At 57.8% G+C, this 23,525-nt stretch overlaps 1 protein-coding gene across 3 annotated transcripts; it reads right to left on the bottom strand.

The window, feature by feature from the left end:
- Positions 1-1,927: 1,927 nt before the first annotated feature.
- On the bottom strand, positions 1,928-21,738 carry HCN3 (hyperpolarization activated cyclic nucleotide gated potassium channel 3). Of its 3 annotated transcripts, none has more exons than XM_074938751.1 (8): positions 21,335-21,738; positions 11,875-12,304; positions 11,491-11,652; positions 9,967-10,185; positions 9,413-9,559; positions 9,053-9,293; positions 7,212-7,376; positions 1,928-6,587 (listed from the first exon to the last, which is right to left on the bottom strand). In XM_074938751.1, the coding sequence occupies exons 1-8, from the start codon at positions 21,736-21,738 to the stop codon at positions 5,443-5,445; spliced, it is 2,913 nt and encodes a 970-aa protein (XP_074794852.1). In that variant the 3' UTR covers positions 1,928-5,442. The 3 variants fall into 3 exon arrangements, with proteins under 3 accessions (XP_074794852.1, XP_074794854.1, XP_074794853.1); XM_074938753.1 differs by having other exon boundaries at positions 1,929-6,587; positions 21,218-21,336; XM_074938752.1 differs by lacking the exon at positions 21,335-21,738 and adding an exon at positions 12,588-12,694 and having other exon boundaries at positions 1,929-6,587.
- Positions 21,739-23,525: the final 1,787 nt, after the last annotated feature.

Below are 23,525 nucleotides of genomic sequence, written 5' to 3' on the forward strand. Positions count from 1 at the left end.
ATTTCTATACAATGGCCCAGCCCCGGGGCTCCCAGCAGGTGCTCCCTGCACTCCCTCTTTCCTTGGGCTCATGGATGAGGGAGCAGAAGAGCCCTGGTGCAAGGTGCATGGGTGAGCTTCATGCCCGTGAGAGCCAGGGCTCTAAGGGGCACAGGCCTCACATGCGCCTTGCTCCAGAGGGATTCCCAGCCCCAGCGAGGGGGCCCTCTCCCTGGCGGCTGTCAGTGCCACTGACCATCATCCACACAAACAGCTGGTAGGCTGCAGCGCTGCCCCTGGCATTCCCAAACAGGGACCCAGGGATGCAGGGAGCCCAAGGCCCAGAGTCTAAGATGCTCAGAGTCAGCATAATATGAAATAATCAAATTAACGAGAAACCTGCTAATCGGGGCTGAACTCCTCCTGTGTCATGGAGCCTAATTCCTGCACAATGAGGGGCTGCTGCTAGCGCCTCCAGTGAGTAAATGTCCTGGGGACAGACAGACACAGGGGCACCTGCTGCCCAGCCCTATTCCCCCCCCCCCAGGGGGTAGACAGACACTGCTGTGCCTCAGGGGCAGTACTGGGAGTCCCAGGTGGGCATGACTAGGGGCCAGCGCACTGTGCTAGAAGCCTAACTGGGGACTGACAAGGCACTGCTGCAGGGAAGCTTGCAGCCCTGGGCACGGCTGGGGAAAGCGTGCAGCACTGGCATTCAGCTGGGCACTACTTTGAGGTCACTCCATCTGCTTTTCCCCATCTTGAACTGGCTAGTGGGATATTGTAAGGCTGCAGCAGCTGCCTGTGGATGGGCTCAGATCTATACCCCAGGGCAGGGCTGTGGGGCTTGCCTTGGGTTTTGGCTGGATGCTGCACACGCCGCAGAGGGTTCTGTTCCCTGCAGAAATGTTCGTTGGCTGCAGGGGTGCCTGGATCCCCAGCACCAGCCCATCATGCCCTGTGTGACCTTGATTTAATCTGCTTAATGCCTAAAGTCCAAGCTGCAATCAGGCACTATCAACCCTCCCTCCCCCCAGTTAATAAATGGAAGAAAAACTCTAAAGATTAAATACTAATCCCAAAATAAAGCGGGGGGGGAGGGTGTCCCAGCTGCTGCCGCTGTGTCTGTGGGGGAGTGTTTGCTGCCCGTTGGGGAGTGGGTGATGTATGTGTAGGGGTACGATGCAGCCAAACCCTCCTCTCAGCTCCTAGGATGGAAGTGGGGGGGCCAAGTGCAAACTGCTGACTCAGTACGCTATCCTTGTTTTAAAAATCCACCACAGACTTGCCCCAGTCAAGCCGCCCCTTCCCCCAGCTCCCTCTGTTCAGCTAACATTGGCTGCCTCCTCTCTGTGTGGTGAGAGCCTTCTCCTCTGCAGTGCCTCCTGTCCAAAACAACTGTGCTGGCCCATCAAGCCCCCACTGAAATCTCAGGGAGAGCCCAGCTTCTGTCCCCATCTCTCTCGGTCTCTCTTTTTAGCCTTGCCTGCCCCTCTGCCGCACAGCTTCCTGGCTCCAATGAGGGCTTGGGGGATACAATTTTTCCGCCACCCCCATCTACAATCCTCTCCCAGTAGCTAGATTTTGCTTTGCCGTTGGTCTTGGGACGCAGCATTGCCCGGTTTCATTGCAGTCTCTGGACGAGCCCAGGCGCCATTACAATTTCATCAGGGTTGAAGCGCTTTGAGAATTACCCTGAACTGCCCCAGAGAGCAAGGCAGACGCTGAACTGCCAGCACCAAGGTGCCTGCACAGGCATCGCCTGAGCAAAGGGCACAAGGGGGCTGCCTTCCCTCTGGCCTGTTGTCACCAAAGATGTCATGGGCGGAAGGACATCTAGAGCCGTGACTGCTGAAGAGCAGGGGCTAGGGGCTTTTCTAACCCCAGCCGCAGGTGATGGGGTGGGTAGCATTTCACTGGGCCGCAGCTGCTTTATTGACAGAGGTGCAGTTAGATGCCAGCTTGGAGTCACTCTTTATTATTTAAATCTGTTATGTACAACGACTGAAAATTAAAAAACGCTTTTAAAGTCTCTGCAATATGAAAACTACAAGCTCTGTACATCGACTGCTGTGAGTGCAAGAGTGAAGGATCATGGTCTTTGGTGACTAGACTTGCACACACGTGCACGCACACACACACACACACACGCAGGGTGCTTCTACTGTGGCCTTTCCCCCAGCCTGATTCCCCCTGTTGCTAATATGGGTGGGAGTGTCAGCCTCTCTCTAGGGCAGAAGCTATGTCCTGCTGCATCTAGCCCCCCCCCCCTCCTTGGGGTGACACAAACAGACACAGCTGCCGTGTTTGTAACCTTGCTTAGAACAAGGCCGGACAGCACAGTGGTACTGTGCTGGGGGTTACCCAGAGCACCGTGAACACTGGCACGCTCAGTAGCAGGGCTGCCCGGGGTTAGCAATGACGGGGAACCTGCAGGGGAAGAGCCGCAGGGTGACACAGCCGCACAGAGCACGGTTTCCTCTCTGGAAAGACCAGAAAGGGTCCAGGTGCTGTGGAAGGAGGGCCACAGCTCTGCAGGTGCCACCTGGGCCAGCCCACACCTCGGCACTCTTCCTTTCAATGGAATCCTACCACAATTGCTACAAATGTCTCTACATTACGTAGTGTAAACAAGAAGATCCTGGAATGTTTGAATCTAAGCGACCTGACTGCAGGCCCCTTCTAGAGGAGCTGCTGGGACAGACACACGGGGCCAAGTGGAGGGGGGGAGGCAGGGACAGAGGAAAAGGACACTCAAGTCCATGAGAAGAAGGCAGTGCTGAATACTCCCTCCAATACAGGCATCAAAGCGATTCCCACTGGACTGAACTCCGCCAAGGGCTGAGCTCCCCCTCCTCGTCCTGCAGTGAAGACTCTGGTCCCAACATCCCAAAATACGAATGGAGAGAAGAACTGAACAACTTACCTTTAAGAAATATTCTATGAAAGGAAACCCTAGCCCAACACTGTGCTTAGCCATGGCTGGGTCTATCGCCTCTAGCACAGGTACCTACAGGGCTGAGCTCCAGATTGCTGACACTGTCAGTGTTCCCAGAGCAGGGACGACAAGAAACAATTTTCCTGACTCTGGTAGTGGAAAGAAGAAGCTATACAGCACAGCAGAGTTTGGGGGGGGGCACTACTCTAACCCGAATCAGTAACACGTTTGGACCCGAAAGCAACACCATCAGCAGAATTCAGCTGCTTAGCAGAGCCACGACTCGCACACACATTGCTAACTACTGGTTCCTGGAGAGGGGCAGCTCAGGCTGAGCCGGGAGACTCCCCGGAAATCCCAACCCTTCTGTACAGGGATGCAGAATCCTCCCCATGGGGAGGCTACAAGTGAAGGAAGCAACATTGCTTCGAGCTGAGATCCAGGCAGTGACTGGGGCGTGACTGACCGGCATGGGGAGGGGGGATGTGAGCATCTCCTTTGCAATCTCCCTGGAGTCACTTTAATGCTGATGAAGAACATCTTGGACTGACTTCCAGAAACTGGGGGTGGGTCTTTAGCAAGACTTGACCATAGACAGGGGGTGGGGACCAACCCTTCCCCTTACACTGAACTCCCTGGGACAGTGCTGCTCACTCAGACTAACCCCAGGCAATGGGGCACCAGCCTGCAAGGTAAGAGGAGAGAAACCCCCTGGCCCAGCTCTCCAAGACCCTCCAGGGGTGCAGGAGCTAGCAGTCAAGAGCAGAGGTAGCAAAACTCTTTCCAAGTCCCTTCCCACAAGAGGGGAGCAGAAAACTGTCTGGTCGGCTAAGAACACACCCAGTGAGAAATGCACATCTCGGTGTGATGCTGAGAGCCCCGAACTACAGCCCCTGCCCTTAGCCTGTGCCCCCTGCCTCAGTACAGTGTAGGGGACAAGACCCAGCCAAGGAGGCCCTTCAGTCAGATCCCTGGGTCTGACTGCCCCAGGGCTCCCAGAACATCCATCAGAGCCTGTCTCATGGGAACACACATCACCTTTGGCAACCCAACATAGGCCCTGGGGGATCTGGGGACATTTCTATGCAGCTTTTGCATTTCCAGGCCTGGCTCCTTACACTGAGGGGAGTTGATTAATCTTCTCCTGACAACCCACGGATACCGTGAACAAGCCCCTCAGGGCAGCCAGCACTGGGCCTATGTCCTCAGAGTTAGCCTCCTGGACCCCAGGGCAGGCCAGGAGCTGTGAGGTCAAGGGAACCCACCAGCTCAAATCCAGCCCAGACCGTTACAGCCAGGACAGCCCTGGCCCACGGCCCCTTTCTACAGGGACCATCTGACTATAAAGACCAAGTGCTCGGAGGGGTGGGGGATGAGACATGCCTGCTCCCCGTGCCTCCCTTCCCCAGGGAACTGGGTTCTCTAGGGCTAGAGGAATTCGCATGAGCTCCTGCTGCACACATTTAAAGTTACCCTATCGGAGAGATGGGGCAGCTGAGATGTGTTCACAACCAGCAGTGACTTGCCAGGCCTCTGGGGACAAAGGCCACATGTATGAGGATCTGTGTGGCCTCTCAGACTAGACCAGCTGGGGATAAGAGGGAGAGAGGGGAGACACCTGGAGTCCTGGGGACTCGGAGCTGCCTGGGACCACAGGGTGCTGGATAGATTCATCTTGGCTTCCTGGGTTGGCCATGGTAGGCAGTGCCATGGGGCCCCAGGTGTCCTACTCTGGGTACAGAGGCTTGGAAGCTGGAGTGAGGGGGATTCCAGGCTCTCAGCAACCTTGCAGCCCCCCACCTCCTCCCGCTCTGACCCCCCAGTGCAAAGGCCTCTCCATGGGGTCCATCTCCCCCACTCTGTCCCCGGCTGTGGGTGAGGGGAAAGGCCTTACCCTGGGGCTCTGGTCCTATCCCCCTCACCCTGCCTCCCCTACAGGGCAAAGGCTTCAAGCGGGCCATTGTGGGGATGCATCTGGGGGCTGGAAGAATTTCCTAACAGAGAAACATGAGTGGGAGGAGCCCCCAAGTGCCTTCCTGACGCTGCTCACTGCGGTGGGACCTATGCCCTTCAGGGCAGGGGCTGGGCCCCTTGGGAGGGGGTGGAGTGAGGGGATGGGGCAGGGCCCCATAGCAAGGTTTGTGTCCCCGGGAGAGGCAGAGTGAAGAGAGCACTGATGGAGTCAGCCCAGCCCATGGCCCCTCTGCTGTGGGGTGCAGAAGGAGGCAGCCTTTTAATGGCTTCCTGTCCTCAGTGGAGTCAGGAGTATCCCAGAGTGACCCCAAGGCAGAGCCTGCCCTGCAGCCAGGCACATGACTCAAGCAGAGTCCGTGTCTGTGGTAGGTGGTCACCCCTGGCCATCTCCTCTCCTTGCCCACTCAGCCTCAGCCCTGGGTGGGGGCTTTGGGGGAGGCTGTCCCCCTTTCTCCCTGCCCCAGCCCTATGTCAGACACAGCCCCAGGAGCACAGCTCTCCAGAGAGTCCACTCCTCTCTCTCCCCCCTGCTTGGCTACAGCCCTGGGCTCTCACATATTGGACGGGAGTTTGGGCTTCCCACTTTCCACCTCAGGGCTGAACACCACGGAGCCCTTGCGGGAGGGGCCTGCCGCATGCCTGGGCGTGGAGACGGGAGACTGCGGCGTGGACGCTCCACTCACGGGCCGGCTGGATTGGACTAAAGATCCGGAAGGCATCTGCTGCGGGTGTGCTGGCTGACCTGGAACCCCAGGGGGTGGCTTGGTGAGGAGTCCAGCTACCGAGGGAGATGACCTGTGAGCCAGGTTCCCTGCTGACTTCCTGCCCTGATGGGAGGAGCTCCCGTCTGCTTGCTGGGTGACTTTATTGGGGAGGGATGGCTGAGACGCTGACAGGAGCCGGACGTCCTGTGTGAGCCTCCCAATAGGTAGGCCCTGGATGCTCCTGTGCTTCACCAGTTGCTGCGGCTGCATCAGCAGCGAGATGTGGGAGCCGGTGGCTCGGGACAGGCTGTAGTGGAGAGTTCTCCCTGCTGGGAGCACCTGCTCAGAGCTGGGGGACGGACCCCCTGCTGGCTGCTGGAGAAGTGACGTGGAAACTGAGGTGCCTCGGGACTTGGAGAGCTGGGGTTGGGAGCCCGTAAGGGGCTGCTTTGCTATTGCCAGGGGCTCCCCCTTCTGCACCAGCCTTGGCTGTGGCAGTCCCAGGTGTCCGGCCTTCGGCCCCCCGCTTTCCAGAGGCGACTGGGACTGGACCATGGGGGATGAAGGGGAGTTGGCTGCAGGCGTCTGCAGGTGGGGCTGTATACTGGATGGGGAGCTCACTGAGGAGGGCCGGGAGCCCCCCAGGCTGGGCTGGGACCTGCGCGCTTGCCTGGTGAGCAGGGTGGCCTCAGGTGAGAGCGGGCTGGAGATGGAGGAGGGTGGCAGGAAGATGTGGGCCTGCAGGCTCTGCTGGTGAGTCAAGGCAATGGCCACGTTGGTGGTGGCAGCTGCCGTTTGCAGTGGCGCATGCACCAGGGGCTCCCAGATCACCGGCTTGCCACTCAACTCCCGGCCCACCGCCATCTGCTGCAGGTCCTGGATGTTGTGGGCCATATCCCGGTCATGCTTGACGATCTGCTGGATCATCTCATTGTTCATGGCCCCTGAGCTGTGCTCTGCTCGCTTGCGCAGGAGGATGGAGTTCTTCTTACCTGAGGGGCAGAGAGAAGACACAGGGTCACCAACACCTGCCTGAGCTGTGCCCCAGGGCCAGGGGCACCATGGGAGAAACAGGCAGATATGAGCATCCCCACCATCTTACAGACGGGGAGGGTGAGGAGCGGGGGGATAGAACCCTAGAGTCCTGGCTCCCTGCTCCTGCCAGAGGGTTACGCTGACAGTAGCGATTTTCTTGGCTGAGTGTCTATCTAAGGCTATGTGAGAAGGGCGTAGACCTGGTGCCCTTGGGTCCCATTTGCCCCCAGGGCCAGCAGCTACTCAGGTCGGCCCTCACCAGTAAGGACTGCAAGGGGGAGGCAGTGAGAGGTGGCTGAGCTTGGGGCGTGGGAGGTAACTTATAGACCCTCCTTGTGAACAAAAGCAATGCCATATAGCAGCTCCCCTTACCTCCTACTGGGGAGAGGGAGGAAATCCCAGAGCAGGGCTCCCCAGCCCAGCCCCAGAGGAGGCAGGGAAAGAAATGTCCCTGACATTAGGGGCCCAAGGACAGGGGAAGGCGGTCGGGGAGTAGGGGGTATGTGCCAGGGCAGCAGCTGCTTGGGAGCAAGGAGATTTGCAGGGGTAGCTGGCATGCACTGGGGTGGGCGGTCCCTCACCGATGCGGTCCAGGCGGTCCATGGCCACGGTCTCGAAGGCCCTACGCATCATGGGGTGCTCCTCCAGCACCTCGTTGAAGTTATCCACCGAGAGCGAGTAGAGGCGGCAATAGGTGTCGGCACGCACACTGGCTGTCCGCCTCCCCCGCGTCAGCAAGCAGATCTCTGTGGGACACAGAGCTCAGCATCATGGCTATGGTCACCTCCCTGCTGGCACTGATCCCCAAAGCTGCCGCAGGCCGCGTCTTTGCTCCCTGCTCTGGCAGCCAGAGAAGGGGAGACGGTTACCTTGTCTAGTGCCTCTTATGTTACAGGAGCTTGTGAGCTGAATGAAACTGAAGCACAAAGAGCGGAAAGGACCAATCCCAGGCAACGCAACAGCCACTTACAGAGTTGGGAACAGAACCCAGGACTTCTGTGCGGCATGGCCACAGCTTGCTCTAACCACTAGACAGCACTCCCCTTCCCCCGCAGAGCTGGGGAGAGAACCCAGGAGTCCTGGCTTCTCCCCCATTCTTACCCCCACTGCCTTCCCAGAGCTGGGGAGAGAACCCAGGAGTCCTGGCTCCCAGCCACTCCTCCCCCATTCTTACCCCCACTGCCTTCCCAGAGCTGGAGAGAGAACCTGGGGACTCCCTGACACCCCCATATCCTCCTTTATACTTGATTGTGATCTTGCATATAAAGCAGGCTGAGAGAGGTATCAGGGAAAAGGTTCTGATCTAGTGAAAGTCATTTTTCTATCTATAGATGTGTATCATTAATGCATATTAAGTTGTGATAATTGTGTTGTAGGGTGTAAAACATGCTGTAAATTGGGGAATCAGCCAGACATTAGCCCCCCAGAGACAACAGCAAGGAAAGTGACCAACTCCCGGGTGGGTGTCAAACAACCATCACCAGCCATTGTCCAGCCAGGGAGCTACAATTCAATAACTCACCTGCATAAGGCCACACCAGGGGAATTGCTCAACCTTGCCTGGGGACTCAGCAATGCCCATGAGACATGCCTGGCCTTGTATTCTCCAAGCACATGAGACTGAGGGTATAAAACAGGACATGGGGGCCCATGCTTCGCCTTTTCTCCTCCCCCACCTATGCTGCAAGCAACAAGACTTAAGACTCCAACAGAGGAGACTGGCCCAGATTTCAAGGGTGAAATCTGAGTACTATGAACTGCAATATCCAGTAGGCTGAGAAAAACTGCTTTATTTAGATGTTGCCCAGTCTAATAGGGTTGAGAGTTTAGACTGCGTGCTTATATTTTCTTTTCTTTTGGTAACTAACTCTGAAATTTTGCCTGTCACTTAATACCACTGAAAATCTATCTTTTATAGTCAATAGATTTGTTTAACTGTTTATCTTTACCAATGAGTTTGCCTGAAGCGTGTGCTCAGGTTTGCAAAGGTTGGTGTGTGTTCACTTTCCATTGATGAAGTGGTGAACCAATTAATAAATCTGCATTGCTCGTCTTGAGCAGTGCAAGACAGTATATTCCTGAGGTACAGTGCTGGCAGCTGGGGGGAACTGGCTGGTGCCTTTCCTTGTCTGATTCGTGAGTGGCTCTGGAAGCATTCATGCAATCTAGCTGGGTGTGGGGCTCCATATGCAGTTGTGCTGAGTTATCACAGCACCTGGAAGGGTTTGCTGCCTGTCACTAGCAAGGCATTGTGAGAGACAGCCCAGGCTGGAGAGAGTTAAGGGGGCACAGAGGTCCCACGGTCCCAGGCTGCACCCTGTGGATCCTGTCACATCTTCATCCCAGCCCCCTGAGCCACAGATGCCCCCTCCCATCTGGGGAGCTGCATGGCTGTTTCCTTCCTCTCCCAGCCCAGCCTCACCCCCGAAGTAGGAGCCGTCGGACAGCTTGGTCTCCTTGTTGCCCTTGGTGAGGATGCTGACCACGCCATGCTGGATGAAGTACATCTTCTTGCCCACGGTGCCCTCACGGATGATGAAGTCCCCAGGCTGGAAGACCTCGAAGCGCAGCTTGGTCAGCATAGCTGTCACAAAGTTGGGGTCGGCGTTGGCGAACAGTGGCATATTGGCCACCAGGTTCCGGCAGTTAAAGTTGATGATTTCCTGGGAGGAGGGCAGCAGAGGGTCACTTGGAAGCAATATACCCCTTTGAGAGCAGCAACCCGCCAGTGATCACCACCCAGGGTGGGGGCGGGGCTGGCCCTGGCTCCAGGACTCCCTACCTCTTTGAGAGGCTCACTCAGCTCCCCCAGGATGTTCTCCTCATCGAACATCTTGCCCTGGTAGCGGTGCTCATAGTACTCATGGATTCGCTGGCGTGTGTCCCCGGGCAGCTTGTGGAATGACATGTACTGCTCCACCTGCTTGTACTGGAGGGACAGACAGAAACACTCGTGCCAGGGCTGGAAACACCCAGATGGGAAGGGCAGGGGCTCCATAGGTGGGTGGGAGGGGGCCCATGCCTGCGGCCTGAGCCCCAGGGCAAGAGTGAAGAGTGCAGCGTGGTGCCAGGCAGCCTCCGCAGGCCTGGAACCAGGCGGCCCTGGGCCAGCTGTGCCGACACAGTAATAGAACCAGGGGAGAAGCTGGCAAGGAGCGGCATGGGTCAGGCAGTGTTCAGTGACACAAGTGTCTGTTCATTCCCAGCTCATACCCAGGCCCGATCTCCCCCGCACCCACAGCACCAGCCCATCACCTCCCCTGCTTGCCTCAAGGCCTGCCCCTTACCACCCTGCCTAAGCTTCGGGGCCTGCTTCACTCCCCCCAGTGCACTCACCTTCTCCTGGTACTGCCGGCGGGAGGAGTCCAGCGACTGGATCAGGGCAGTGGCGTGGCCAATGAACATGGCGTAGCAGGTGGCACCCACAATCATGCTGAGCATGGTGAGCCAGACGTCAGTCATCCCCTCCGGAGCCTGCTGGCCGTACCCAATGCAGAGCATGTGGCTCATGGCCTTAAACAAGGCATGGGAGTACTGCTTCCCCCAGGAGTCGTTCTGCAGACAGGAGGGCACCTGAGCAGGCTGCAACCGGGCTAACTCCTGCCACTGTAGCCAGGCATTTCTTTGACTTTGCAGCCTCTCTGTATCTCCCACCCCAGGGTGGGGGAAATGTGAACTCCCAACCAGCAGGGGAACAGGTCTGTGGCCTCACACCCCGGGGCAGGGCCCCGTTCCCCAGGGTGCGGCAGCTTCTGGGCTGATCTAAGGACCCCCAGCCCAGCGCCCAGGGAGGCAGCAGGAGCCCCCACTGCCTGCTGTCTCTTGGCAGCTGGTGGGAGAGATTTCCCTTGTTTGTCGGATTTAATTAGTGGCAGAGATGTGCTGCAGCAGGGACAAGCCCAGATTGAGAGATTCCCCTGTCTGACTGATGCCAGTGGGGCTGCAATCAGACTCGGGATCGCCATCAGCCCCCCGCTGGACAGCACATGTGTGCATGGGTAATTAGCACAGGTTTAAGAGTGTGCACATGGGTGTGTGTAAGAGTCTGCGTGTAGCAACATGTGTGCCCGGGGATGCTCCCAGCCTGGAACATGCATGATGGTCTGGTCCGTGAGGTCTCCCAGGCTGGAGCCATCAGCATAAGGTTTATTTATCACCTGCCTATCCCTTTATAAACACTAAGCCTCCCCGACCCCATGCACACGCCACGATCCCCGTTACACAGACTGCAGCCCGGCTCTGCAAACTGCCCCAGTCTCTCACTCAGGAGATCAACCCCCACAAAGGCAGTTCTCCTGTTAGCCCTGCAGGGCCAGCCTGGCTTGGGGACAGGGGCAGGGAGGTCAAATTCTGCCCTCACTGACCCCATGCAGCCCATGGCCGCTGAGCCAGGTGGGAGGGGATCTGCCTTCCAGCACATTCATTATTAACAGTGAGTGACACAGTGCATGTGTCATGGCCACAGTGGAGACTGGGATTCTGCACAGAGCCCATGGCCCTGGCCAGGGATTCCCCCCTTGTCGCCAGCCTGCTCCTGGGCACCGCTCCTCCGGGAGCCCACAGCAATACACCTCTGTGGCGGCAGTCTGGGATGGGGGATGGTTTTAACCAATTGCCTTGTAAAATAAAGGATTTGCTCCTTATGTCCCACGACAAGCACCAGGGCAGCGGATGGCACCACTCTGCTGCAGGGGTCTCTTAAACCAGAATGGGATAACAGATGTTGAGGAGAGCAGAGACCACAAGGAAGGGACAGGCTGGAGCCCGACGGCCCCACCCCAGTGGACAGCAAATTCAGGGAGACACGAAGAGCCTGGGGATCTCAGGCTTCAGAGCAGAAGAGCCGGGCGGGGTGCTCACCACCATGTGATTGATGGCGACCCAGCAGTCCGCAGGGAAATCCTGCAGCATGGGCACCAGGAACTGCAGGCAGCCGTCCCAGTGGCACAGCAGCAGCATCATGCCGATGAGGTTAAAGATCCGCACCACGGCGCTGGCCAGGTCGTAGGTCATGTGGAAAATCTGAGCAAGGGGATAAGCCAGGAGAAAGACTGTGAAAAGCCAGCTCTCTTCTCCAGGTACTCGCAGCGGGGGACAGGGAGCCCCCAGATGCCCCTTAACCCCCCCCCAAGCTCCTCCCAGCCACAGGTCCACAAAATGCCCCTCCCCTGGCCAGGGGTTCTGAAGCCCCCCTTGATCCCTCCGGGCAGGGACCCCCAAACGCTCTTCCCCTGGCGGTCCCACCTCCTCCCACTGGTGAATGTAGCGGATGAGGCGGGACAGGCGCAGAAGGCGGAGCAGGCTGAGGATCTTGGTGAAGCGCACGATGCGCAGGGCCCGCGCCGTCTTGTAGACGTCGGAGTCCACCTGAGTCTCCAGGTCGACGATGAGGAAGATGTAATCCACGGGTATGGAGGAGATGAAATCGACCAGGAACCAGCTCTTCAGGTACTTCATCTTGATGGTGTGCGGGTCCAGGATGATCTCTGTGTTGTCCTCCACCACGATGCCCGTGCGGAAGTTCAACACCAGGTCAGCCAGGAAGAAGGTGTCCGAGAGCACGTTGAAGACAATCCAGGGCGGTGTGTTCTCATCCTTGAAAAAGGTGATGCCTACGGGCAGGATGATCAGGTTCCCCACCATCAGCAGCAGCATGATGAGGTCCCAGTAAAACCTGCGGGAGGAACGGAGAGCGGGCACGAAGCAGAGGACAGAGGAGCAGGGGAATGAGAAAGGAGATGGGGAATGGAGCCAGGGAAGGAGAAAGGGAGGGAGAGAATGAAAACCTCCTTCTAGTAGCTAAACCTGCATGACAAATTGGATCAGTTTAAACTGGAGAGGGTTCAGAGAAGAGCCATGAGAATGATGAACGGGCATGAAAACCTGCCTTACAGTGACAGAGCTCCATCTGTTTAGAGAGAAGTTTAAGGGGTGATTTGCTCACAGTCTGTAAGTACCTTCCTGGGGAACAGGATATTTGATCACAGGCTCTTCAGTCTAGCAGACAAAAGTCTAACACGAGCCAACAGCTGGAAGTTGAAACGAGACAGATTCAGTCTGGAAATAAAGTGCAAATGTTTAAGAGTGAGAGTAATCAACCATTGGGGCAATTTACCCAGAGCTGTGGGGGATTCTCCATCACCAGAAATACTCAAATTAAAAAAACGGGCTGTAGATCCAACAGGAACCAATTTGGGGAAGTCCCATGGCCTGCGTGACACAGGATGTCAGACTTGCTGATCAGCAAGGTCCCTTCTGGCCTTGGACTCTATAAACCCCCTGAAGATTGCGTGCACATGCCCCAAACAGATATACAGCCAGGATGTGCATGCATGGACACGGACACATACCCTCCTCCCACTGCCCATGCCCCAAACAGATATAGAGACTGGATGCACACGTGCGTGCACACACATGCACACACACTTCTCCCCATTTGTCTCTCCACCTGGGAGGGCTGAGAGCAGCCTGTCATTCCAAGCTGCAGCTCGCCAGCCATCTGCGGGGGCGACACAACACGCCAGGCCAGACAGCTCTAATCCCAACCTTCGTGCCCCCAAACAACCAGAGCACAGAGGGGCTGAGTCTGTACCCAGCCCGAGATCCCAAGGGGAGAGGAATTAGCACAGTGGCAGGGAAGGAGAGAGAGAAGGCTTCAGATGGCTATGAAAGGAGCCGAGGAGCTGCTGAGGCAGCAAGGGATAGGGTGGCTGAGCCTGGTGGTACGAGCTGTGGAGGGGGAAGTTCTTGCCCCAACAGTGGGGAGATCCATGAAGGCACAAGACAGCCAAAGCTTGGTGAGAAGAGAACAGAGACCCAGCGTCTGAGGGGCTCTGTAACAGCACTGGTTGCCTGCCAAGTGCATCTGATGGCCTTGGGTGGCTCTGTAGCACCCTTCCTCAGTTTCCCTTTCATTCTGTAACTCCACAAGGAGTATGTATCCTCCACCACCCCCACCACCCCAGCGTGGGGGCTGGCCTCCCTCTCCACCTGGCATCTTGCCCTGCTCTTTATCTCCACAGGAGTTCCCAGGCCTTTTCCATCTGCTTACAGCAGCTTCCAGGCCCAAACCCTTCCCCCTGCTCATCACAGCCATTGCCCCAGCGTCCTCTCCTATCTCCTGCCTTCTTCTCTTCACAAGAGAGCAGATCTGTATAGAGCCCAGCTGTCTTTGGTGCAGCTATTAACGAGGAACAGGTGGGCCAGATCCGTTCCCTAGCCCTGGGCTAGGCTCTGAAAACAGCGAGGGTGATTCTGACCCAGAAGGGAGAGGGTGGAGTGGCGAAGGGGTAACCTCGCTGTGCCCATGCTGCTGACCAGAGCTTGGAGATCCTGGCAGAAGAGAGTTGCAATAGTCCCTGTGAAAGGGGCTGAAGGCCGGGGGGAGGAGTCCAGGAGGGGGGAGGCAAGGCCCCAGGAAGTGTTGCTGAGATGGTGATGGCCAGTTCTGCCGGTGAAGGAGGAAGAGGAGAGCTCGGGTTCAAAGATGATGCCTAGGCTATCGAGAGTGGGGGCCTTATAGAGAGCCCCTGTGGAAACCAACTCTTCCCACTGGGGAGGGTGTCAGGCTGAGTCCTGCCAGCCCGGGGAGAGGAGATCCCTCCCGTGGATGAAGAGGCAGGGTACGGAGACCCTCCCTGGTGGTGCTTTACCCAACAGCATGGAGTAAAGAGATTACACCTCCCAGCGTCCCCGTGCAAACCTTCGCTCCTGGCACCTCAGGCACCCACCAGGCAGGCGGATCAGGGTCATGGATGGGCAGATTGAGCCCAGAGGGGGGATGGGACTTGCACCCAGGGAAGCGGTGTCAGAGCTGGGGTTGGAGCTCAGATGATAGATTCTGTCCCTTTCTGTCTGGGATCATGGGGTTGAAGCTCAAGGATCAAAATTCCCTCTTCCCTAGCACCCCGCGCGCCTATTGTGCCAGCCCTAACTTCCAGGAGGGAGCTCGAGGGTGTAGCCCGTGGGTGTAGCTGGGGGTGGGGTGGAGGGAGGGGGAGGATAAAAGAGTCCCCACTGGGTTCCGCTTCTGCGCTTCAGGGCAATTTGCTTTTGCTGAAGTGCCCAGGCACAAGTGGCCAAGCACAGAGGATCCCAGGTTCTTTCCTCCCCGGGAACTCTGGCTCTGGTCCTCCAGAGTGCCCCTGAGCATTGATGGGGGGCGGGGGCTCTGCGTCTCCCCACCGGCACCTGGTTCCTTATCACTGCCCACAGGGGCTTACAGGGTTTAGAATAAGCTCTCTGGTTACACAAGTAGGATGGGAGGGGCAGGGCTCCGGGGCCAGGAAGGGGGGCCCTGCAGCACCCTCTGGGTCAGGGTGAGTGTGGGTTCCCAAAGCCTGCCTCATGGTCAGAGCCATGAAGAGGCTGGGGTACTGAGCACAGTGTGGCCATGCAGGCAGAGATGGGGGCTGAGGGCTACAGGAGATGCACCTTCCTGCCGTCCCTCTGTTGGGCTGAGGGGTGTCTGCAGCCAGCGCCGTCCCCGTGCCAGAGGGCAACCCGCTGCCCAGAGATGGGTGAGAGGAAGCGGCACAAGCCACAGGGCCAAAGAGCCGCACTAGTCGGGAGAGTGACACCCCTTGCTGCGTCCCACCCAGGCCTGGGCACGGTGCTCCTCGGGTGCCAGAGGGAGTGGTTAGCATCCTGGCAGTTGATGCTGCAGGGCGTGCTCTGCGCTGGGCAGAGGGGAGCCCCTGTATCTCCTATAGCACCAATTTCGTGCCCGGGCATCTTGGGCTTTGCTCTGGATTTCGGAGACGGGAGGTTCCTGCAATTCTCAGCCTGGTTTTTCCCTTGCTGGACTCACCTCCCACCATGTGCTACAGCCCCACTAACTCACCTTGGAGAGGTGGCGCCGGTGCCAGATGAATTCACTCTGCAAAGCCAAGCTGCTCTGGGGAAGAGACTAGAATCCAGGCCTCTGCAGGCACATGGATGCATCAGGCTTTGCAGGCTGTGACCTCCACAGGGGGCCGGCCTGTCTTAATGGGTTCCTGCCCTGACCTTCCCCAGGGCCTTGGCTTCAGCCCTTACAAAAAATATTTAAAACCAGGTATAAGAAGATACAAGGTATAAGAAGATTCACTGGAAGATGCCTCTTCCAGTGAATCTCTCAGGTGGAGCTCTGAGCCACTGAGGGGGAAAGGCCAGCATCAGCAGAGGAGAAGAGACTTCTGGGTAGTGCGCTGGAGACCCCAGCTCTGCCACTGATCTGCAGGGTGGCTTTGGTCAGGGCCTCTGTTTCTCTTCTCAGCCCGTGTGTCGGGTCCATTCAGATTGCCGGGGCTCTGGGGCAGGGACAGTCTCTCATGTTGTGTCTGGGCAGCACCTGGCACAATGGGGCCATGATCTTGGTTATGGTCTTTAGGTGCCACCACAGCACCAATCAACCAGGCAGGAGTGCCACATTCGCAGTTCCAGAGCCAGGCTCGGAATACGGCTGGGATCCAGGCAAAGGCTCTGAGAGGATCTAAAGGGACCTTTGGTTCGAGCAAGTCTTTTATTGATGAGGAACAAGCAGCAAGTGGTATGAGTACAGAAGGACAGGTTCTAAACCCTCAGCCCCAGGCAGGCAGAGCCCTGCCCCTGAGTGTGGGCTTCGACCTCTGCTGCTAGTTTATTCATTTCAGTTCCTGGCTGCTGCCACCTGCATGCCTCCCCAAAGCCCTTTCTTCCCTGGAAAGCCAGGGAGTCCATGACAGAACCCGTCTTGCGGTAGCCTCTGTCAATGTGGCTGGGACTCCAGCTCCCTCCAGCCACCTCCTGCCCCCACTGGGCTGGTCTCCAGCGGGACAAGCATCCCCCCACTATTGCTCTTATTCAGCTCTTGGGCCGTGTGCTGGTGGGGGGTCCCCACTGCGAGACGGGGAATGCGCTGAGAACATTGCTGGTTCTGGAAGGTTCTGTCAATACCCTAGCCTCGGGGGAGGTGCAGAACAAGACTGGCCAGTAGCCAGGGGCTAACACAGTGAGAGAGCTTCACCCCTCTGCTGGCAGAGCCCTTCACCAGTGTCCCTCGCACATCTCTCTTCTGCCTCTGCCCTGACATGCTCTGGCTCCCCCACCTGAATGCCCAAGAGTAGCTAGCTGTGTGATTTCATCCCACACGATGGCTGCCTCTCAGGCATGGAGGAGATTTCTCTGTGGGGCAACCGTGTCCTACATCAACTCCACATTCAGAACGGGGGAAAGAAAAGAAACCCAAACTAGCTCCTCCCTGAGACAGACACCAGGAGGGAAGTGGAGAGAGAGATTAATCCACCAGAGACACTGCCAGGAGACCCATCCACCCCACCCTTCTCTCTGACAGTGGCCAGATACTTCAAAGGAAGGGGGAAGAACCCCCATAATAGACTCTTTTAGAGGTTGGATTACACCCTAAAATTCTCTCTCTAAACACACTCAAGTGGGGCCGTGGATGTTCTCATTCTCCACAGAAATGTCTGACCTTTTTTAATCTTGCTAAACCTCAGTGAGCTCTTGTGTCAGTGAGCTCCATGGGTTAATCACATACTGCATGAAAAATATTTCCTTGGATCAATTTGGAGTTTGCTGCCTTTGCGTTTCATTGCCTGGTCCTTTGCTCTTGTGCTACACGGAGGTAGGGAGGGGCCTGGCTGACATGCAGCATCAAATCCATCGTGTTGTAAAACTCTCGCTTTGCTGCCACCACCTTATCCAGCCCCTCTCTAACCAAACACTCCTAACCTCGTCAGTCTCTCCCATACCCCATACCGCAGCCTGCCCCAGCCTCTAACGCAGGGCAGGGCCCATCTCCCAACCGTCTGAGGGAACAGTGCTTCCCGCTCAGGAGAACTCCAGCCAAGGACCCAGTGTAAGTGTCACATGATGCTCATGGTGGAGGGAAGGGCTCTGCTCAAAAACCAAGGACCAGAACTTCAGAAAAGCCCTTGCCTGGCAGCAGAGACTTGGAAGACAAGGACACCAGTGACTGGGCCTGTGCGCCCCATGCAGGGGGGACCATCCTGAAACCAATGGGCTTGGATTCCACCTGCTGAACCTGGCTGGTAGACCAGCAATTGGCACAGACGATTGCTCTGGAGGGTTTGACCATGCCAAGGACTCCACCTGCACTTGCCAGGGAAAAAACACACAACCCAGCGCTCTGCACAAGCACAACATAAGAACGGTCAGACTGGGTCAGACCAAGGGTCCATCTAGCCCAGTGTCCTGTCTTCCGACAGTGGCCAATGCCAGGTGCCCCAGAGGGAACGAACAGAACAGGGAATCACCAAGTGATCCATCCGCCGTCACTCATTCCCAGCTTCTGGCAAACAGAGGCTAGGGACCCCATCCCTGCCCATCCTGGCTAACAGCCATTGAGGGACCGATCCTCCATGAACTGATCTAGTTCTTTTTTTGAACACTGTTATAGTCTTGGCCCTCACAACATCCTCTGGCAAGCTACACAGAGAGGGAGCCAGGCTCAGACAGGCCCACAGAGTGCGACAAACATACTCTGACACCCCATCACAGGTACACACATCCCCCTTCCCCTCTCCACCACGCAGACCTGGACCCCCATGACAGGCCCTGAGTAATGGAGGAGTCCACAATCATTCACAGGAAGAAATCAAGGGCAGTTTTGCTCCTTCCTCCCAGCCCCATGTGGCTCCTTTCCTCCTCTCTCTGCTGTAACCTGGCAAGCTCACATTCCCGCTCTCCCTGTGACCAGCAGAACTGCACCCAGCCCTCATGACCCGTGTCCGTATGGGCGTGAGGTGTCTCTGGCCCTGTAGGCAAGAATAGTTTAAAGGAACAAATTAAAGTCAGAGCCAGAGAGCTCCCGCGGTGTCTGGGTTGCACAGTCAGGTGCCAACTCAGTTCACTGACAGTCCAGCCTCCTGCAGGGAGAGAGCGGCTTTGGAGAGCTACCAGTGGTGGGGCCCCAAATTTCCCTAACAGGAGAAACCAACAGTCAGAAGCTGAGGATTAGCGCTGGTCACTAATGCCTCTCTGGGGGCCACACTGTATGCTGGGTTAACCCTTTCCAAGCCACGACTCTGGGGACTTTCCAGCTGCAGTCAAGAGCTTTCCTACTGATGAGTACTTTGCTAGGAGTGCCAGCCCCGAAGGACTCTGGCTATGGAGCGGTTAATGTCATCTGCCCCAGTTCATTGGCCCCTGACAAATGCCATACACAAGCTCACCGAGCTAACCTTGTCCTTCCTCTCCCAGTCCCCTCCTGCTGACTGCCCAAACCCACCTGGAGCCTCTTGTCTCAGATTTACCTTGTAAGCTCTTTAGGGCAAAGCCCGTCTTTTATTCTGTGTCAGGTAGCGCCCAGCACAATGAGGCCATGATCTCGATTGGTCTCAGCTGCTACCATAATGCAGATAATAAACAACATCAGCATAATCCAACCGGGACAGCTACCTACCAGCCCCCCTGCATGTCACCCTGTCACCTTCACCAGGCAGAGCTGCAGGGAACATGACTTCACAGGAGCTGCAGCTTGTAAACGTGGGGCCTTCTCACTTACGCTGAGGCCCTTACAGGGGTGCACATGTAACACATGGCTGCTGTATGGCCCTTCGCACTCTGCTGGAGCAGTGTAAAGGATCCTTAGCATCACTGAGAAACAGGGCCTCCGGGCACTGCCTGGCTCTGCAGGGGGACCCCTGGTTACACCTACACTTGAGCAGGCTACTTTCAGTTTCACAACGGGACTCAGGTGCGAGTCTTGTGCTGGGTCACAGTGACCGTGGCATAATTTTCCACTAGAAATTAACGTCTTGCATCTTCATCCCCCATAGAGAAAGCCCATCCTATGTGACTCAACAACCCCGTGACATCCAATTCCTTCCCACCACGTAGACATCCCAGTAACACCCTGGAGATCCCAGGGACATGGTGTGCCTGGACCTGCCATCACAAGGCCTACCTTCTTGCCACACACCCTGCGCTAAATGGTCACATTGCCCTTCCCAGCACATCTTCACCACCAGCCTGCACAGCCAGAGCCATTCCTGCTGAGGGAGGGCTCTGCAGGCGCCCCTTCTGCTAGAGCTGGGACAAGAGTTAATCTCCTTGGATGTGGTGCGACTCCTCAGTACATTCACAAATTAAAAACAGCTCCTAGTCCACTGGCAAGAGAGAAGGGCTACTCAGAGGCAGACAGAAGGATCAGTCTTCCTCTGTTGGGGGTGCACAGGTGCCCGGTGAGTGAGGTCGGTTCGGCCCAGCTACCTAGAAGCTCTGCCCTGTCCATACATGAAGCACTGCCAGGCTCAGATGGATGCAGGAGTGAGCTATGGGAGAGGTTGCTGGAACACTTGGGACTGCAGGAGTAGGAGGGTTTGAGTCACTCCCAAGGGCTGAGCATGGGATACCCCATGTCCTGCTGCCAGAGGAATTAGCCTGGGATTCTATAGGGTTGGAAAATGCTAAAGCAGAGCGATTGCTGGGCAGCAGAAGCACAACCCAGTCAGTCCCCTGGCCTCTCTGCATGTTACTTTTAGCCCCTGCCTTATTGGAGAGTAGTGCAAGAGGGGAGGACTAACCATGTGGTGGACAGAGCCCGTCCCTGGAAAGTCAGGGACAGGAATCCTTCCAAGGAGAAGGGGCAGGGGGTGAATTCTGGGCAGCAGGGGAGTTTCTGATTCTGGTGATCAGCTGGTCTCCCAGGGTCACACTGGGCCTGACTGAAAGGGGTTCCCAAGAATAACAGAGGGACCACTCTAGGTGTGGCCTCCTTGGGGTAAAACCCAGTGGCCCAATGATGCTGGTGAGTCTGGGTGCAGGGAAGGCTCATGATAGTGAGGACTTGGAAATAGAAACTTCCTGCACAGCAAAGCGAATGGCATTGGATTTGTGTCCTGTCCTTAGTCCCCAACTCCCCTACAGCTCCCAGCTGCTGCCCTGCTCCCACCTGGAGGTAGAGGGACCCTGGTGACAAGACTGAGCTTCCTGACTGGTCTGGGGAGGAGGGACCCTGGTGCCTGGCTTGTAGGAATAGCACAAGCTGCTGAGGAAGGGCCCCTCCAGGTTTCCTGGGGAACAGAGCCTTCCCCCCAACCCCGCCCCAGCTCACTGCCCAGCCATCCCTGGGATGTCACTCCCTGGCCTCCTACCAGCACTGTAGGGCTCAGGTGCTCCAGCCTGGTGAGAGGACCCTGACATCCGGGTTAGCCCCACATCACCTCCCCCACAAAATGGGGCCGGGGCTGCAGGCCCCAGAGCACCAGCACGAATAGAAGACGGATGCTCATGGCCCAAGGAAGCAGCCGCTGGAGGAGCAGAGGGTATGGGCCATGGGGGCCAGGGAGGACAGACTGCAGCCCCCTCACTCCGCTGAGACCTCAACCTATGAGCCACTGGGACCCACCCCCGGGGCTGAGCAGGGCCCACTCCAGCAGGGGAAGGCCAGGCTTAGCCTGCAGCCTCACAGTCAGCACCCAGGACAGCGCCAGCCCCAGGTTGGCAGGAGGGAGGACATGGTGGGGGAGCTGGGCAGACAGCCTTGCACGGGGATGGGCAGGGATGCATGCAACCTGACCGCCCTGTGTATCAGCTGGAGGACCGGGGCTTGGCTGGGGTCAGGAGGGGCAAGGGCCCCTCTCACCTGAAGTCGCTGAAGGGTGGCTGGGTAGGGCCAGACTGGGCGGCTGGCTAGGGAGGATGGGGACGGGGGTGGCCGGCTAGCAGGTGGGTCCTTAGCAGGTGCCGGGGCCCCTCTCACCGGAAGTCGCTGTAGGGATGGATGATCCAGAACCCGGCCGATTTCACCCGCTGCTGCTCCAGCTCCACCGCCTTGTGGCTGCCAAACATGCGCAGCGAGAACTTGTTGACCGCGGGCTGCAGCATGGCCCCGAGCTGGCGCTGCACGAAGGTGCCGGCCAGCGCGGCGGGGTCCTCGGCGTCCGCCAGGATCTGCTCCGCCGCCTCCGCCTTGCCGGCCCCGGGCTGCGAGGCGGGCGCCTCCGCGGGGGTTACTGCGCGGGGCGGCTGGCCTGGCCCAGAGCCCGCGCTACCCTCGGGGCGCCCGGGGGCCTCCCCGTCCAGCGCCAGGGGCTTGTCCCGCGGGTCGGCGCCCGGCGCCCTGCGCGCCCCGTCCCGGGGCTCCGTGCCCGGCGCTGCCTCCATCCTGCCGGGGAAGCGCCCTGCTCAGGTTCCCTTCAAACGCCCTTGCCCGGGCGCCCGGCCCGGCTCCCCTGGGCACATGCTGGCCGCAGCCAGAGCCGGCGGGTGGGAGGCGGCCGCAGCTCGGGGGCGCGGCGGGGGATGCTGCGGGGGCGCGGGGATCCCCGAGGGGGGCGCTCCGCTCCGCTCCCTGCCCCGCAGCCGGGCTCAGCCGCGGGCCGCCGGGGCTGCCGGCCGCAGCTCCCCCATGGCCGCCCCAGGGCAGGTGCCGGCGGGGCAGAGCGAGCCTGTTGCACACGCCCAGGCGGGGAGACGTCAGCTGGGCTCGGGGAGCCGCAGCTCCATCCTCCGGAGCGCGGGCAGGCAGCGGCGGCTCGGCCCAGCCAGCGGCGAGCCGGGGCTCGGCAAGGCCCGTGCTGCCCCCTGACGGGAGCCCGGAGACTGCAGCGGGGGGGAGGTGCCGAGTGGGGCCCCGCCCCTGCTGGGCAGCTGGGGGGTGGCGCCCAGCCCCCGCCGGGGGGCACTTTCCGTGAAGGGGACTCTCAGCTTCCTTCTGTGAAAAACAAACCCCTTTCCATCCCTTGTCCTTGAAACACCCCAGTGAAAGCACCTACTGCAATTCTGGGGAGGGGAAAGCTTGGCTGAGCCCTGCCCCCCAACCCAGTCCCTCCCTGCACCCCCAGGCCAAGGCATCCCTTGGGCCTAGGACAGCAGACCATAAGACTGGCCACACTAGGTCAGACCAATGGTCCATCTAGCCCAGTGTCCTGCCTGCCTATAGCGGCCAGTGCCAGAGGCTTCGGAGGGAATGAACAGAGAGGGCATCCCTCCTCTCCAGTCCCAGCTTCTGAAGTCAGAGGCTAGGGACATCCAGAGCATGGGGTTGGGTCCCCGCTCATCTTGGGTAAGAAACACTAATGGATCTGTCCCCACGAACTTGTCCCGGTTGTACTTTTGGCCTGAAGAACATCCCCTGGCAATGAGTTCCACTGAGGTGCGTTGTGTGAAGTACTTCCTTAGGTTTGTTTCAAACCTGCTGCCTGTTAATTTCATTGGGTGACCCCTGGTTCTTGTGTTAGGTGAAGGGGTAAATAACACTTCCCTCTTCACTTTCCCCACCCTCTGTCATATCCCCCTTAGTCAGCTCTTTTCCAAGATGAACCAGTCCCAGATTTAATCTCTGCTCATACGGAAGCTGTTCCATCCCCCTGGTCATTTTTGTTGCCCTTCTCTGCACCTTTTCCAATTCCAATATATCTTTTGTGAGAGGGGGCAACTAGCCCCGCAGGCCATGTTCAAGGTGTTGGGTACCAAGGATTTATATAGTGCCATTATGATATTTGGTGTCTTATTATCTATCCCTTTCCGAATCGTTCTGAACATTCTGTTTGCTTTTGGACAGCCTCTGCACACTAAGTGGATGTTTTCGGAGAACTACCCACAATGACTCCAAGATCTCTCTCTCTTGAGTGGTAACTGCTAATTTAGACCCCATCATTTCAGACCCTATTTCTTCGCCTTTTGCAGGCTGCCATCCCACTTTACAACAGAAAAAAATTCTAGGTCTCTGTTCCCCTAAATCTCCTGATCCTGGCCAGCCCGTCCCTGGCCCCACACAGATGTGCACAGCCGCACCAGTAACACATCTGAGCTCCACGGCTGACTGGTCCGGGAAGGGGGGGACTCCTCTTCTGACCCCCTGGAGCCTGGCTTACAGGTACAGCACAAGCCGCACTTGTAACACAGGAGAGGCCAGGCCGGGGCTCCTGGGGAGCAGAGCCCGCACACCC

The sequence above is a fragment of the Natator depressus genome, chromosome 24 (genome assembly GCF_965152275.1).
Source record: "Natator depressus isolate rNatDep1 chromosome 24, rNatDep2.hap1, whole genome shotgun sequence".
NCBI classification, from domain to species: domain Eukaryota; kingdom Metazoa; phylum Chordata; order Testudines; family Cheloniidae; genus Natator; species Natator depressus.

What these genes read in the sequence shown, in the direction of transcription:
- HCN3 (XM_074938751.1), bottom strand. Translation starts at nt 21,738, where the DNA reads ATGGAGGCAGCGCCGGGCACGGAGCCCCGGGACGGGGCGCGCAGGGCG. An exon ending in CATCCCTACAGCGACTTCCG is followed by an intron (nt 12,305 to 21,334) that starts GTGAGAGGGGCC and finishes TTCCTCCCGCAG; the next exon opens with GTTTTACTGGGACCTCATCA. An exon ending in TGAGTGAGCCTCTCAAAGAG is followed by an intron (nt 9,294 to 9,412) that starts GTAGGGAGTCCT and finishes CCCTCCTCCCAG; the next exon opens with GAAATCATCAACTTTAACTG.